The 17,944-nt window shown below is 45.0% G+C and overlaps 1 protein-coding gene across 1 annotated transcript in view; it reads right to left on the bottom strand.

Moving 5' to 3' along the window:
* The window catches only part of CCDC148 (coiled-coil domain containing 148), a 220,169-nt gene that overhangs the window by 117,410 nt on the left and 84,815 nt on the right, over positions 1-17,944 (bottom strand). The window contains exon 4 of the mRNA XM_040440791.1: positions 154-257. Coding sequence (XP_040296725.1) covers positions 154-257 — 104 coding nt within the window. The remainder of the gene's footprint in view (positions 1-153; positions 258-17,944) is intronic.

Here is a 17,944-nt window from a genome sequence, read left to right as displayed (position 1 = left end):
GTTCTCCAAAAATGCTGAGAATGGTATTGGATGAATAAACTGAACAATCAGATCTCATGTGAGCGAAGAAGCCATAGAGATGGAACACAGAAACTGAGCAAAGGTCCATCCAGGGGCTGCTCGTGCTGTAATTATAGGTTTCCGCTTTCTTACCTGCTTTCATTTAGTCGCTGGCTTTCCCTCCACCACACCTGTGAGTGCTGCTTCAGTAGATTCTGCTCTTTCGATAGTTTCGATGCATGCTGAATTTTCTTAACCTGGTTGAAAAAAGTAGGCCAGAAATGTAAATGTCATTCTGCTGTAGGAAATTTCTGCGACTGAAAAATCAGTTCCATTCATCTGACTTGCAGAAAGCCATGTGCTTCCCGCCAAAACAACCCCATTTGGATGAATGCAACTGATGTTCAGTCGCGGAACTTTTTGGCAACAAAGTTTGCACGTAGGTGCAACGAGCAACACGGCATTGAAGGGGTTAACTGGAGAGCTTGAACAGCCATTGACAAGAACAAGGCGCGCGTTCAATCTTTTAAGCATCTGCGCTGATTTTATCAGTTATAATTGGACAAAAGAGTGTCATGCCTTGCTCAGGCTATGTGCGGAGGTCTGCCAGGTTAGCAGCTCGTGTGTAGCCTTTTTGTTTTGTTTTGGAGTTGAGCTATATCCGCCTCCCTTCAGGTGCACTGGGTGTGGTCGTTGGTTTGAGTTTAAATTACACCCACTCCCAGTGTCCTGTGCGGGTTATAGCTTCTGTCTGGCTTAGAGGAAGGAAGGAAGGATTAGCTGTTCCTGCTCAGTAAAGCTAAGTTAGTTTTTGTTTTCTTGTGGTTGTCTGTCTAGGCTGTTAGAGAGACGCCTGCCCCCTACAGGTTCTGAGGGAGCAGGCTGCCTTTTTCCCCCTTTCACCATCTTAGGGTATCTTCAGCCTAGGCACGAGGACACGTTATTCCCACCAATGAACGAGGACTTAGCTTGGAGCTACATGGCGAATTTGGCCACAGCACACATCACGTGGCCAAATATTGTAGCATCGTCATGTTGTGACTCGCAAGTTGACGTGACTGCGACTCAACAGTGGCAGGAGTTGGTGCAGCCCCAGCCCCAGTCTGTTCACACACAGAGCTGAATTCAGAATTCTGCTGGTTGCTATGTGGCATGCAAAGGTGCACAATCCTATTCCTGTCTGATAACAGATTCCCTCATATATTCCCTTTAGGCTACATGCACACGACCATTGTGTGTTTTGCAGTCCGCAAATCGCGGATCCGCAAAACACGGATGCCGTCCGTGCGAGTTCCGCAATTTGCGGAACGGCACAGACAGCCTTTAATATAACTGCCTATTCTTGTCCGCAAAGCGCGAACAAGAATAGGACAGTTTTTTTTTTTTTTTGCGGACCACGGAACGGAGCAACGGATGCGGACAGCACATGGAGTGCTATCCACATCTTTTGCGGCCCCATTGAAGTGAATGGGTCCGCATCCGAGCCGCCAAAACTGCAGCTCGGATGCGGACCAAAACAACGGCCGTGTGCATGAGGTCTTAATATGAGACTGTTTAACCCACTGTACATCCCCTATAGTCATATCATGGTGTAGTTAATCAGTCCGCACCATGCACGCCATCAGTAATCCAGCCGTATGCTCTGTAAGTGCAGTGCTCAAGTCTGTACACTGCCCATATCCTTTATCTGTCAGATTCAATTAAGCAGCCAAGGAGTGACTCCGACTATTGGCAGCACTTCTATATCTCAATCTTATAAGCAGAAAGGACGGGACGAAGATTGTGATCTCTCCACATGTGCATTACTTGGATTAGACTTGCAATAAGGACAAAGTCATTCAGAGAGAGATCCTGAGATTTCGGCTTTAGTGATCCGCACTACACTATGATCTGTCTCTGCGCAGCTCATCTTCTCCTGTCAAATCTTTTTTACTATTATTATATAGAACTGATTTTTAGGAATAAAGTTCTTGGATGTCTCCAAAAACATATCCAACTATTACACTGTACTTAAAGGGGTTATCCAAGCCCTATAATGCCCCCCAAAATGCCCGGGCACCTCATGCAGGTTATACTTACCCAGCTCCCTGGCACCCGCATGGCCACGACGAGCCTCCCTATCGCCACCCGCAATGCTAGGAAGGCTCATTCCTGTCGCGGCCTGCTATTGGCTGCCATGCACATACTGAGCCCCCTTATCCCCATCGCTGGATGTTTTGATCTGTGCAACAGGGAGATGCAGCGGTGGGGAGCGGGGTAAGTATAACCTGTATGAGGGGCCCGGGCATTTTGGAGGGCATTATAGGGGTTGGACAACCCCTTTAATGCTACACAAAACAGGCACCTTTTATGCCATTTATGATAATACTGATTTATTATAAAATATGCAATGGATTATAACACACATTCAAGTTTAGACAAAAGAATAAGAAAAAATATTTTCTTCATACCAATTAAGGCAACCCGGTGGTCTAGGGTAGCAGAGGGGTCAATATATAAATTCTGGGTGTTCTATCATATTTCCCCTTCCTTGGTAGTGTAGGGGAAAGGGGTAAATATTTTACTCTCTTGTGATCAAGGATACTGTAGATGTGGCGCTAATAACTGGAGGTCCAGGGTTGCAGAGGGGTTAATGTTTTACTTCCAGGTGGCCTAGAGTATAAGAGGGGGCTAATGGTTTAATCCCCAAGCCATGCTCCTTCAATGTGACCTGTATAACAGTAAGATGAATGCTGCATGTACATTGCATTCAGCTTCTCCTCCTGCCATAACCAAACACTTCAGTTGGAGGTCCAGGCCAGAGAGGAGCGTGTCACTCTGAAAAGCACTCCTCTTGTTCATTAAAGTGTAACTGCCATTTCACTACCAAAAAATTAAATTCCTAACATATGTGATGCCGAAGGGAAGATATTCATGAAGCTGCATTTTTTAGCTAATTTTACCTTTCTGATGCCTGTATTCAGCCCTTAGCAACCATATTTCACTGTGCCTCTATTTCAGCAACTTCCTAAGATGACCTCTGCTGCTCCTCCTGTGATGATCTTTGCCCTTCCTTGAGGCCATCCTGTATTTCCCTCACTTCCCATAAGCCCTTGCTTTCCTCACATGAACTAGCAGGACCAATGAGAACGCAGATAACTTCCCACAGTACCCAGAGCAGTGTGTATCCTCACATACAGCTAACCAGAGACAAGCCCTGCAATTACATTAAATCAGTAAGCATTTCTTTTAACCTCTTAATAGCCTGCTGTCCCTCATTCTCTTCCAGACTGACAGGGAGGGGGGACGGGGGATTGGCTGCTATAGCTGCTTATATCTCTGGTTTGGTACCAGAGATATAAATATGGGCTTTGTATTGTCTAAAAGCTGACATTCCAAGCTTTCAGACAATACCAGAATGACATAAATCTGTTCAGTACAGGGGAAGATATCAATGATAGAAATCGGGATGCTGTGAATGAAGCTGAAAGTGAAAGTAAAAGCAGATTTTACCCGACTCGATTTCTAACAGTGATTTCTCCTCTGCTGCTTGGACTAAAGCTGTCATTCTGGTCTTGTATGAAAGCCTGGAATGTCAGCTTTCAAACAAGACCAGTTGCATATACCATTGAGAAGATATCACCATCTATAGCAGCCCTCCCCCCTCCACTTTCTGCCTCAGCCCAGCTCCGGGCTGTCAGGACTGAGCTCCTGCTCCCAGAGCTCATCCGTTGTTCTGTCAGAATACTATACCCTCGTCACTTCCATGCGCAAAACCGGGCAGGACACACTGCACCTGCGCCTGGAGCCACGGCTGGGTAGGAGAGAGCGCGTATGTGCGGCTATATACTCCCGTCGGCCACACACATCAGGATTACACCGCACGTGCGCACTCAGGGGCAGGGAGATCTGATGGAACATTTTGCACTGACAAATCTACCTACCCCTGAGTGCAGAGTGTAATCCTGATGTGTGTGGCCGACGGGAGTATATAGCCACACGTACCCTCTCCTACCCAGCCGTGGCTCCGAGCGCAGGTGCAGTGTGTCCTGCCCGGTTTCGCACATGCACATTAAGTGGGCGCTTCTCCCGCGGCGGTGCTATAATTTTGACCTACCCGTGGATCTGCGCTTGCGCAGCGCCGCCTACCCCCTCCTCCAGCTGATTGTCGTCTCTTCCGATGCGGCCGCGTTACTGGAAATGATGAGGGTATAGCATTCTGATAAGGTATAGTATTCTGACAGAACACTGTCTCTTGTTCTAATACTGAGAAGACGGACAGCACATGGCAACGCTGTGAGAGGAGAGCTGCTGAATAGTAAAGTAGCATGCATTTGTGGGAGTTATTAGCAGGTAAAACTGAAAATGATCACATTTTAAATCACAAAAGCACTTATACAGCATGGTGTACTATACCATTAGAGAATAAAAAATGAAACGGCAGTTACAGTTTTTAGGGGGCATCTGTCAGCAGATTTCTACCTATGACACTGGCTGACCTGTTACATGTGCGCTTGGCAGCTGAAGACATCCGTGTTGGTCCAATGTTTATATGTGCCCACATTGCTGAGAAAAATAAAGTTTTAATATATGCAAATGAGCCTCTAGGAGCAATGGGGGAGTTGTCATTACACCTAGCGGCTCAGCTCTCTCTGCAACTGCTGCGCCCTCTGCACTTTGATTGACAGGACCAGGCAGGCCTGATCATTATTACACCCCCTAGCCATGTCAATTAAAGTGCAGGGGGCGTGGCAGCTGCAGAGAGAGCAGAGCCTATAGGTGTAATGACAACGCCCCCGTTGCTCCTAGAGGCTAATTTGCATATATTAAAATAATTTTTCTCAGCAATGCGGGCACATATGAACATGGGACCAACACAGATGTCTTCAGCTGCCAAGCGCACATGTAACAGGTCAGCCAGTGTCATAGGGACAAAACTGCTGACAGATGCCCTTTAAAGAGGTTCTCCCATGACCTACCGTATGTAAAAAAATTTAAATTAGACATCATAGAGTATATGATCCTTCCACCAGCATGAGCTTAGCACACAGCCCTTGATTCGAGCATTTCTCCCTTTATCTCGGCTACATTCCCTTGTCAAATCCCAAGGCTTGTTGGAAAAGTCGGATTTTGACTCATAGGGATCCATTTAGTAGAAGTGGCGCTGGCGAGTTGGTTCTCTTCCTTGGATACTTCTCTGCCCATCCCTGCAGCAAAGACTTGTTCTTTTTACCTAAGCCGGTTGTGTCTGACAGTCTGGATCCTAGGTGGGCCGTTTTGATCTTTGCTTGTAACGATTTTGTCTTATTTTCTCGCTTTCTGAGTAAATCCCGGGGGTTCATATTACTTCATTCATTCAGGTGCAGGCGTATGGAGTTTCCTTCCACATGTTGCCTATCATTTCTCCCAAAAATAATTGCTCCCTTCACACCTGGTAAAGGTAAATGCAACACAATTCATCTGGATCAATGTAACCTTTCGGTGCACGCTGTGAGACCACCTGCCGACAGGCCCGTCAAGTAAATGAAGCGCGCGGGGACGCTGCCACTCTCCGCTATTATAAGGGGCACTTACTTATGCCACCTCTGCGTTTTGTTTCTTTTCCACGACCAATAAAATATCGCACACTAAGAGGTTCCACTTCTTAATCCTGTAATTTCACAACAACAATAAACAGCGGTAAAGGTCTGCATGTACAGCGCTATTCTCCCCCGTATCGTTACTTTTGTGCCGGTGGAGCGTGATAATGGGTACATCTAGCACACGGGTTTGCTGCGGCTGACACCAAAGAAAGAAGAAAGTCTTCTGAGTCTGGGCGATATCCTACTAGTATTATATTATCTGTGGAGCCCCAGTGACATGTGCACCCGACAGGCAATGGGCAGAAATGTTCCTAAACAGTGTTAATTTAGCTTAAAGGGGTTGTCCCATGACTAATGTAAACAATCAAAATCAGACATCATATAGGACATGACAATCTCTTTCTAACAAAGCTAGAACCAGCCCTGTACCTCACATGTGGGAGTGTCTTTTCCAGCTAAGGGGGCGTGTCCATGCTCTACCTATCACAGCTCAGGGGGCTTGTCCATGCTCTACCTATCACAGCTCAGGGGGCTTGTCCATGCTCTACCTATCACAACTCAGGAGGCAGTTGAAAGATGCAACTGAGCATGTGCGGCCTTTTCAGTGAGCAGGTCAAAGAAATAAGGAAAATAACAAACAGCAGGTGGCGCTATACAGATAGATTTCAGTGAATAACTCAGTGGCTATGCAAAATTTTTAATTACATGCAATTAAAAAATTATTCAGATCCAGGTGCTGGTTTGAAAACTGTAGAATATTTCTTATGGGACAACCCCTTTAAAGGTAACCCGTCAGCGGCAAAAACCATCCCAAACTGCCAGCAGTACCTTCAAGTAGCAGGCAGTGAGTTTCGAATGATGATTTTCTTACTGCATTCTGATGAGGCAGAAGTATGAAAAACGTTCTTTTATCCTCCGTCCGCGCAATTTTTCAGTCAGGCTTGAAGTCAAGGGGGCAGCGATTTCAATGCAAGTGCATTTTACCAAAATAAAAATAAAAGAACAAAGAAAAAAAAAACACATGCTGCGGTATTATCTCCGTCCAAAATTCTGGATCAGTTGCCGGAATCTTTATTCATTTACATTGAAATGTATTAGTGCCGGATCCGGCATTATACCGCAATGCCAGATCTGTCCTTCCGGTCTGCGCATGCGCAGACCGGTAAAGATGTGAAAAAAAAATCTAACGGATCCGTTTCTCCGGATGACATCCGGAGAGACAGATCCGTTCTTGCAATGCATTTGTAAGACGGATCTGCATCCGGGTCCGTCTACAAATGCTGTCCGTTTACATGCAGATTGCCGGATGTTCAGGAGAAGGGAACCATGCGAATGCGCGACCAACTCTGTTATATGTAGAACATCCCCCACCAAACTAAATCCTGCTGGAAACTATGAAAATAGATTTTTATTCCTTCATTATATCCTTTGTTAGGGCTCGTTCACATGAACGTGCGATGCCCGTTGCCATATTGCGGTCCGCATTTGCGGATCCGCAATACATGGGCACCGTTCTGTGGCCATTCCGCATCACGCATGCGGACCCATTCATTTCAATGGGTCCGCAAATCCGGAGATGAAGAACGGAACGGGACACTACAGAAGCACTAGGGAGTGCTTTGTGGGGTTCCGTTCTGTGCCTCCCGCACCGCAAAAAGATAGAACTTGCTCTATCTTTTTGCGGAACGGAAGGATTGCGGACCCATTCAAGTGAATGGGTCTGCGATCCCCATGCGCCTGCCCCACGGACGGTGCCCGTGCATTGCGGACCGCAATTTGCGGTCCACAGCAGGGGCTTCACACGTTGGTGTGAACGAGCCCTTATAGAGAAGAACAATAGTTCTGTGTTCCTTCCCTTTCAGCAGCCTTTGGGCAGAATCTGCTGAACTGAAATTTTGACGTATGCGCTAAAATGAAATTCTGGAACTTGACAAAGTGTAAATGTAATTCCAGCTCCGATGCCAAGAAATCTGTGTCTTCAGGGCCGGCTCCTCCATACGTTGGCAGTGTATGGAAAACGTTCTGTATTTTTTCAGTTTGCTTTGTTTTTCATCAAGAATGCTTTTTTGCCTATTTGTTTTGTAGTAAACCCAGGAATCGCATTTATCATGACACACTTTAATGAACTTCATTCCTCTTTTTAAGTACCTTCCATCAATCCTGCGGTAACAGCGGAGACGGTAGTCATAGGAGAGAAGGGCATGGGCTGGGCAAAGTTTATGGGCATCATTTTGCTGCCATTTAATTCCTACTGTGATATGTGATAAGGGGTAATTAAAGCTACTCAGCTAAATTAATTGGCTACATTTTGAGGTATTTATGCCATGCCTATGAATATTTTATTTATTTCTGCTTTTATTGTATTTTCTTGAGCTAGGCATGGCATTGTGCTCTGAAGCTGAATAAAACTCCAGGACATCTGTAAAACTTTCACATTTATGGGGGTCCAGCGCAGTTGTATTCCTTGAAAGATACTATAGTTTGGTAAATGACTGCCTTGAATATTATGGAAAACCTGGACTGAAGATAATAATAATAATATTATAATACAGACTGTTATCTGAAGGCAAAGAATGATAGGACTTCTACCATCGACGCTACCAGTACGATACAGACACAAACCCGAGCCAGACAGCATCATACGGTATATTCCTATGCATCCGTATTACGCTAATGTAAAAACCGGCCTTAGCCTGGATTCACACACGGCAGTTAGGTCAGAAATTGTATCATTGGGTTTTAATAGAAAACGTAGTGATCTTAGAATTATTGCATATACCAGGCGTGCTCAACCAGCGGCCGTCCAGCTGTTGCAAAACTACAACTCTCAGCATGCCTGAACAGTCTACAGCAGGGCATGGTGGGAGTTGTAGTTTTACAACAGCTGGAGGGCAGCAGGTGCAGCACCCCTGGCATATACCGATTCTGAAGAATTCATTATGTCCAGGTTGGCTCCATGGAAGATGGGATGTCGGACTGTATTACCAGTTCTCCCATGTCCCCTGCAGTCAGGCCCTCCTCCACAGTATCATCATTCTTCATTTTCATTTTCATCTATCATTTTCATTATGATTTATTTATTTTTAGATATTATTTTTACTTTTTGACGTTATTTTTTATTTTATTTTTGAGATTGTTATTTCTTATTTTATATTTGTATATATTTCCTTACATTGTATGTTCTCCTCTTGTTTTCGTGGGTTTCCTCCAGTTTCCTCCCACGCTCCAAAGACGTACTGATAGGGAACTTAGATTGTGAGCCCCACTGGGGACGCCCGATGCTAATGTCTGTAAAGCGTTGTGGAATATAGTAGTGCATAAAATAAATAAATAATTGTATATGTATCTGTTTATGATGAGGGTAATATATTTCATATTGATGTATTTTTTTTTATATATATACGTATTGGGTAATTGAATTTGGTTCTACATATGCTGATATACTGTATATTAGTAAATTAAGTACAACTATTCCTTATAGCACAATCCGGTTCAGATTTTACTTATAGCAACCCAGTCTATAAAGAAGCTTGGAATGTGAACATGTAGTATGTTACGATTTTCCTCTACTAAAGAGGGAGCCCAGGCGACTCCGAAACGCATCTGCCAACGCTTGTGCAGACAAGAATGTTGCCGAAGAGTTTATTTTTGTCATTCACATCCTATAGGATTGTTAAGTATCCAGCATGTGCAATACTATATGAGAGTAATACTAAGGTGCTCGTTCACTTAGTACTCTCCTGTCACTGCCTTGAGTGCACAGAGCCGCATGCGCAGTAGTTTTATTCTGTACTTGTCCCTACCTACTCTAAACAGCGTCCCCCAACTGGGCGACGGTCCCTAGCTGTCACAGGTGAGGATGGGGGAAACCCTCAGACGTGCGATGCCAGAAGATGTTTAGTCGCTGCTAGGCCAGGACAGGAATCAGGGAGCTGGTCACCTCCTAATACATCCCTAATTCTGACCCTGACTCCTAGCTGTATGAGCCGACCCTGATGGTAGGAGGGCTCATACTCCGGAACCTTGGGGTCCCTACTAGCCCTCAGGGTGGCCCTGAACTAGGAGCAGGGTAAGACGACCTGTTCCTCCTAGATCCGGACGAACAGGAGTCTCACTGGCCAAGCTGCAAAGAAAGGGGAACATAAACAGCTTATGGCAATGGCAGGTAAATGCAACTAGTAACACCACCTACCTGCCACAGACACACAGCCTGTAACCCATGTACAAGTGCTGCTGTCCACAACAATACTAACGGACACAGCACACACCACACATCACACAGGAACCCAGGAAACCATAGCTGCAATAAACACAGAGACCAAAGAAACATCTTCATAACATCACACATAAACTTTGTGCACAACAAACACGGAAAGTGCACACAACACGTACAAAAGGCACACCTATAAAGACAGGCTGCCAGGTGTACCCGCATGCACCTGACAGCAAGCTGCCTAGCAACAGCTCAGGCTGCTATGCTGCCAAATACAAACATATTGCCAGCGGCAACCACACGTGAGGCAACATACAAGCAGCCCTCACCATGTGGTTGACAACAAAACCAAAACCGCAGGCAACTGCATGCGAATAAGAAGTCACGACCATAACCATGGTCGTGACGCTAACCTAAGTGCAAGGGTCCTCAGAAGCAAAGGAGAGGCAACAGTCGGGGTCAAAACCAGAAAATAACTGACTGGCATGGCGTCCCTGTACCCTGATAAGCCAATCATCAGCTGGGCTTGTTGCGACGGTAATGGGGTGAAAGCACATTAGAGAGGCTGGACTTGCTGCAGGTGCGCAGATGGGTAAGTATATAACAGTGAATGTGCTATTTTTTAAATATTTTAAACACTTTATTGGCTATTTTAGTCTACTTTCACACTGGCGTTTTGGCTTTCCATTTGCGAGATCTGTTCAAGGCTCTCACAAGCGGTCCAAAACCGGACCTGGCGACCGTCTCTTATCAGCGATGCATTTGTATTTACCTCACATATTTTTCAAATTAGCTTGCACTTTCTGCCATACAGATGAAAGAGATGACGAAAACCTTTCCTCTTCGGGAACCCCAGAAGACCCCCACTCTTTGAAAGTACAGAATTGGGGATGAAAACCATATGCACCAAGAAATGGTGACTTGCCAGTAGATTCCTGACGGCGATTATTTATGGCAAACTCGGCTAACGGTAAAAATGATGACCACACCTCTTGGTTTTCAGACACAAAACCTCTTAGATATGTCTCAAGGTTTTGGTTGGTACACTCAGTCTGTCCATTCGACTGAGGATGGAAAGCTGAGGAAAAGGACAAGTGTACCCCCAAACGGGAACAAAAAGCTTTCCAAAATTTAGAAATAAACTGGGTTCCCCGATCCGAAACAACATCGGAAGGGACCCCGTGAAGCTTCACGATTTCACTGACGAATACCTGAGCAAGAGTCTTAGCATTAGGTAGTGCGGGTAACGCAATGAAGTGTACCATTTTGCTAAACCTGTCCACTACTACCAAGATAACTGTTTTACCCGCAGACAAAGGTAAATCAGTGATAAAATCCATTGACAGATGTGTCCATGGTCTATTGGGAATGACAAGTGGCAATAAAGACCCTGCAGGACGTGTATGAGAGACTTTCGCGCGCGCACAAGTAGAACAAGAAGACACAAAATCCATTACATCCTGACGCAACCTTGGCCACCAAAAACGACGAGACAATAGCTCCAAGGTTGCTTTACTACCCGGGTGCCCAGCAAGTGCCGAATTATGATGTTCCTTTAATAATTCGAAACGCAGGTTTAACGGTACAAACAATTTCTCTGAGGGCCAAGAGACCGGGGCGTCCCCCTGGGCCTCTAACACCTTCCCCTCCAGAACAGAGTTTACCGCAGAGACAACCACTCCTCTTTGTAGAATGGGTACCGGATCACTCACATTACCCCCTCCAGGGAAACAACGAGATAATGCATCATCCTTGGTATTTTTTGCCCCAGGACGATAGGTAATAACAAAGTTAAACCTGGTAAAAAATAGCGACCACCTAGCCTGTCTAGGGGTGAGATGCTTAGCTGATTCGAGGTACAGAAGATTTTTGTGGTCCGTAATCACAGTGACGGGGTGGATTGCCCCCTCTAAAAAGTGACGCCATTCTTCAAACGCTAGTTTAATAGCTAATAGTTCCCTATTGCCAATACCATAGTTCTTCTCTGCTGCAGATAGTTTTTTAGAAAAGAAAGCACAAGGACGCCATTTGCCAGGAGACGGACCCTGAGACAGCACCGCCCCCACTCCCACCTCTGACGCATCGACTTCAACAATAAAAGGCTGGGAGACATCAGGTTGGATTAGTACAGGTGCCAAGGTAAACCTCTCTTTTAGAGAGGAAAAAGCAATTTTAGCGGCGTCAGACCATTTAGAAAAATCAGTCCCCTTCCTAGTCATGTCAGTAAGGGGTTTTACAATCACCGAATAATTTTTAATGAACTTTCTATAGAAATTTGCGAAGCCCAAGAACCGTTGCCGTGCTTTGAGGTTCTCAGGAAGATCCCAATCTAAAATTGCCTGGACCTTCCTAGGATCCATACGGAAACCTGAAGCAGATAATAAATAACCTAGGAATTGTATCTCCTGAACGGCGAAGACACACTTTTCAATTTTCGCATATAATTTATTCGTCCGTAGGACCTGCAGTACCTGTCTGACATGCACCTCATGTGTTTTCAGATCAGACGAATAAATTAAAATATCATCTAGGTATATCACCACAAACCTGCCGATAAGATGACTAAAAATGTCATTAACGAAATGTTGGAAGCAGGAGCATTGGTCAGACCGAAAGGCATGACTAGATTTTCATAATGCCCCTCAGGGGTGTTAAAAGCTGTCTTCCACTCATCCCCTTCCTTGATACGAATCAGATTGTAGGCCCCCCTAAGATCAAGTTTGGAGAACCACCTAGCACCCGCAATCTGATTAAACAGGTCAGGAATGAGAGGAAGAGGGTATGGGTCTCGGATGGTTATCCGGTTTAATTCGCGAAAATGTAGGCAAGGACGCAGGCCCCCATCTTTCTTTTTAACAAAGAAAAACCCTGCAGCCACGGGTGAAGAAGAGGGTCTGATGTGTCCCTTAGCCAAGCTCTCGGAGATATAATCTTTCATGGCTTGTCTCTCTGGACCCGAAAGATTATATAACCTGGTCTTGGGTAATTTTGCACCGGGAATCAGGTTAACCGGGCAATCATAAGGACGGTGAGGTGGTAACTTCTGGCAACCCTTTTCAGAAAAAATGTCCTCAAAGTCTGAAACAAATGTAGGTAGGGTAGCTATGGAGGCGACTAAGCAATTGCTATTTAAGCAATTTTCTCTGCAATGCTCACTCCACTCCAATATCTCCCTGGCCTGCCAATCCACCACTGGATTGTGCGCTACCAACCAGGGAAGACCCAACACCACAGGAGTGGGAAGCTCCTCCAGAACATAACATGAAAGCAACTCGTTATGGTGGTCCCCTACCCGAAGGTGTAAGTTATGGACAATGTGAGTGAGGTTTCTCTGAGACAGAGGAGCAGAATCAATAGCGAATATGGGAATAGGTCTCTGTAGCGTACAGAGGGACAAACCCATAGTGTGGGCAAAATGGGCATCTATCAAATTTACTCCTGCTCCACTGTCTAGAAAAAAAGAAATAGTCTCCGTCTTAACGCCAAAAACAACAACCGCTGGCAACACAAATTGCGATGTTCGTATGGAGGAAACGTTTACCCCCCCCCCCGGCTGACATCCTCCACACAGCCTGGGGTTAGTAGTTTTCCGACGGTCTTTTGTTTTTGAGAAAGGAAGGACAGACATTAATAAAATGACCCCTCTCCCCACAGAAAAAACAAACCCCACCCCTACGGCGAGCCACAGGAGGACGAACCTGACGAGTAGTTCCTCCTAGCTGCATAGGCTTGTCTAAGTCCGTACAGACTAACTGCTGCTTGGGAGGGGTTACCAATTGCTCCGGATTTTTCAATCTGTCCCTAAGACGTCTATCTATTCTGATAGAAAGGGACATAACCGCATCAAGGGAAAAGGGAGTCTCATACAGCGCAAGCGCATCCTTAATCCTTTCGGATAACCCAGAGCAGAACTGACTCCTGAGAGCCGGGTCGTTCCACTGGGTATCCGTAGCCCACCTACGAAACTCTGAGCAATACTCCTCTGCTGGCCGCTCTCCCTGTAGGAGTCTCCGTAATTTTGATTCAGCCAGTGCGACTCGGTCAGGGTCATCATATATGAGACCCAAGGCCCCAAAAAATTCATCCACTGACCGGAGAGCCTGGGAATCAGTGGGTAAAGAGATCGCCCAGGATTGCGGGTCCCCCTGAAGCAGGGAAATAACAACCCCCACCCGCTGATCTTCATTACCAGAGGAGTAAGGGCGCAGCTTAAAATATAATTTACAGGCCTCACGGAACGTCACAAATTTGTCCCTTCCCCCAGAAAATCTGTCAGGAAGAGCAACCTTGGGTTCCGCAACAACCTGGTTACCTGTAGCAACCGCTGGGCTTGCGGTCTGTTGCAATTGCTGCTGTTGCTGGAGGACCGACGCCTTCAATCCTGCCACCTCCATAGACAGGCCTTGAAGTTGCTTTGACAAAGCAGCAATTGGATCCATACTGGATTCTAAGTAGGTAGAAAGAAAAAGTAGTTTTTTTTTCTTTTTTTTTCTTCTACCTACACAAAATAAGGGCCAGATATAATGTAATGACCGGCGTCACGCAAAGGGAGGGAAATGGGAAGGCCCTGTCCAAGGGAGAGGGAAAGGTGGTGACCCCTGACTCACCTTGAGGCTGGCACCTGACTGCCCTGACGTCCCTAGACGGGTTCCTCACCCATACGCCGATCACGTGCCTAAACCCTGGCTTTCCCTAAGATGAGCCCTAGATAGTGAGCACCACTAACACTAAAGAAAAACACCAAGGAGAGGACAGACAACACAGACAAAACATATAATCCCAGGTGGGCGACCACAGCAGACAACAAAAGCCCAACAGGGATCCGGAGGGTAACGTTCTGGAACAACAACCAGGGAACACAGCTACACAGCTCCAGTGGGTCAGTATAGAAGTCCAGGCAGGAAGCTCTATATCTGGCAACCAGAGAAGTGGGAGATGGGAATATAAGGAGGTTGGGAGTGCCGGACAAGAAACAGCTGAGGAGAAGGAGCTACGGATCCCTGAGTGAGCCAAAAAGGGTTGCAAGGCAAACCCAGAAAGCTACCATTAAGAAACAGCACTATCTTTATACATAGAATGCGCAGCCACCCGCTGCGACTTCCTGACCCCGGGTATAACGGAGTCAGACGTGGCTCTTGACACCCTCGTGACAGGACGCTACTGAAACCCTGGCTGCCATGGTAATCTCCCTGCTGCTGTGTGTACTATTAACCCTAATAGAGCTCTATTAGGGTGAATAGGACAAGGGATTAAAAGATCCCAGGTTCTAGCTCCTAAGGGAGCTAATAGTTATTAAATAAAAAGTAAAAAAAAAAAAGTTTGAAAAAAAACCACACCAAAATATTAAGTATAAATCACCCCCTTTCCCAATTTTACATATAAAATATATAAACAATAAATAAATAAACATATTACATATCGCCACGTCTGAAAAGTCCAAACTATTAAAATATTTTTAAAAATTCCTATGTGGTGAGTGCCATAACAGAAAAAAAACAAAAAAAAACAACGCGCAATTCGCCATTTTTTTTTGTAAACTTGTCCCCCCATAAAATAGGATCGGTCTGTTCTATTATGGGCCGGGCTTTTTTTGTGTTTTATTTTTTTTGCGTGGTATTAAATGGTATTGAGTATCGTAATACTTTTTTAAGGTATCGAAATCGAATCAAAATTTTGGTATCGTGACAACCCTAGTCTGCTGCAGCCTGCCCTGCTGTGCTCCAAATTAAAATATCATCATTTTGATATGTATTGGGCATTGGGGGCACAGGGGCAGGCAGAAGCATAGTGCTATCAGCATTCATATTGAAATTTATTTTCATATTCAATGTCTGTTTCCCTTTAGAGGGTGTACAGTAAAAGCGGAATACTGAGCAGACCCGAGGGATTCAAACACTGGGTAGATAAAAAAAAGTAGGGGTATAAGGATTCATTCACATATATCTGCTCTGTAGCGTGTTCTGTCTATTGTATTTGGCAACATCTATAACACATGCAGCTTCACTGCGGCGTGTGTTGTGCAAAATGCCACAAGGGGGCCCACTGAGGCTTTATTGCCCAAGGGCCCACATGAACCTGGAGCCGGCCCTGATCTCAGATTTAGGCCTTTTTCACACTACAGTATGTCGATTTTAGTGTTTTGCGTTCCGTTTTTCGGGAATCCGTTGTTCCGTTTTTTTGTTTCCGTTGTGTTTCTGTTTCTGTTCCATTTTTCCGTTTAGTTTTTCCCTATGGCATATACAGTATACAGTATTTACATAGAAAAAATTGGGCTGGGCATAACATTTTCAGAAGATGGTTCAGAAAAAAACCAAACGGATACGGAAGACATACGGATGCATTTCTGTATGTGTTCCGTTTTTTTTGCGGACCCATTGACTTGAATGGAGCCACGGAACGTGATTTGCGGCCAAATTTAGGACATGTTCTATCTTTCAACGGAACGGAAAAACGGAAATACGGAAACGGAATGCATACGGAACACATTCCGTTTTTTTTGCGGAACCATTGAAATGAATGGTTCCGTATACGGACCACGCAAAAAACGGGCTGCAAAACGAAAAAAAAACGGTAGTGTGAAATTATTGTATCAGAGTGATGGCTTAGGCCTCCTGCACACGGCCGTTTTTTTCCCCCGTTTACTGGCCGCTTTTTGCGTTCCGTATACGGAACCATTCATTTCAATGGTTCCGCAAAAAAAACGGAATGTACTCCGTGTGCATTCCGTTTCCGTATTTCCGTTTTTCCGTTCCGTTGAAAGATGGAACATGTCCTATATTTGGCCGCAAATCACGTTCCGTGGCTCCATTAAAGTCAATGGGTCCGCAAAAAAAACTGAACACATACGGAAATGCATCCGTATGTCTTCCGTATCCGTTCCGTTTTTTGCGGAACCATCAATTGAAAATGTTATGCCCAGCCCAATTTTCTCTATGTAATTACTGTATACTGTATATGACATACAGAAAAACGGAACGGAAAAACGGAACCGAAACGGAAACACAACGGAAACAAAAAAACTGAAAAACGGATCCGTGAAAAACGGAACGCAAAACACTGAAATCGACATAATGTAGTGTGAAAGAGGCCTTACTTAGTCTATATATTATATTTGCATCTATTGTTCTATTGCATTATTTTCTGTGATTTTTCCAGTCTTCACTAAGCATATTGGTTGATGCTGTTTAGTTTGTGATCTCCTCAGTCAGACAACCAGATGAAGCCACAGCAATCATTTATATTTAAACCTCTTGTTTTATTGCATTTGCGAATATGAAATCAGCTTTATGATTTATTATAACGGTTCCCGTAGCACAATAACCGTCTAAATTGAAATGGCAATGGGTCAAATATTGAGACCTTTGTACAAGACAGTCCAGTGCTACAACATATAATCCGATGTAAATTAATTGGAAAGTTTATGAGAAAGTAGAACTTCGAGCTTATATAATCTAAACCCGTTTGGCAGTTTTCCATATATATTTAAGGCATAATTAGCTGCATAATCTTTAATTAAAACTCCGATAACGAGCTGAGACGCGTGTTGCCCCTCGCTACTGATGTGCACGTAGTCCTTCAGAGAGACAACTGCACGCCACCCGTGGCCAGGCATACAATCATAGCAAATAAATGAGCATAATTAACACAAATGAGGTGGTAAACCTATTGCGGCACACAGGTAGCTCACACAGCGGTCTAGAACTCAAACGCCATACGCATAATAACAAGCCCTTCAGATGTCACATGTATGAATCAAAAGGCAGGAGGCATAAAGTCAAGACGAAGGAAACGTGAGTACAAAAACGAAACTTTAAAAAAACTTATTTCCCTAGTAAAAAAAAATGGGCATGGGCTACTCATACTCATGTGTGCAGCTACCAGGTTGTCTGCAGGTCCCAATGGTTAATTTCTAGGGCCAGGACCACTTGTGACATCATCATCACCCATGTCCTTCTGTGATGTCAACGCCTGTTTTGGGGCACTGACACTGCGCATTATGACATCATCACTCCTTGTGACTGCAATGCTCCCAGCTTGACACAGAAACACTCGCTTTGGTGTTTTAAAGCCTATGGACAAGAATAGGCATTTTCTATTATGGTTGCGTCCATGTGCGGTCCGCAAGTTGCGGAACGCACATGGCCGGTATCCTTGTTTTGCGGATCCGCAA

The sequence above is a fragment of the Bufo bufo genome, chromosome 7 (genome assembly GCF_905171765.1).
Source record: "Bufo bufo chromosome 7, aBufBuf1.1, whole genome shotgun sequence".
Lineage (NCBI taxonomy): Eukaryota > Metazoa > Chordata > Amphibia > Anura > Bufonidae > Bufo > Bufo bufo.
The sequence above is the reverse complement of the archived record's forward strand: the minus strand, read 5'-3'. Positions and strand labels throughout refer to the sequence as shown.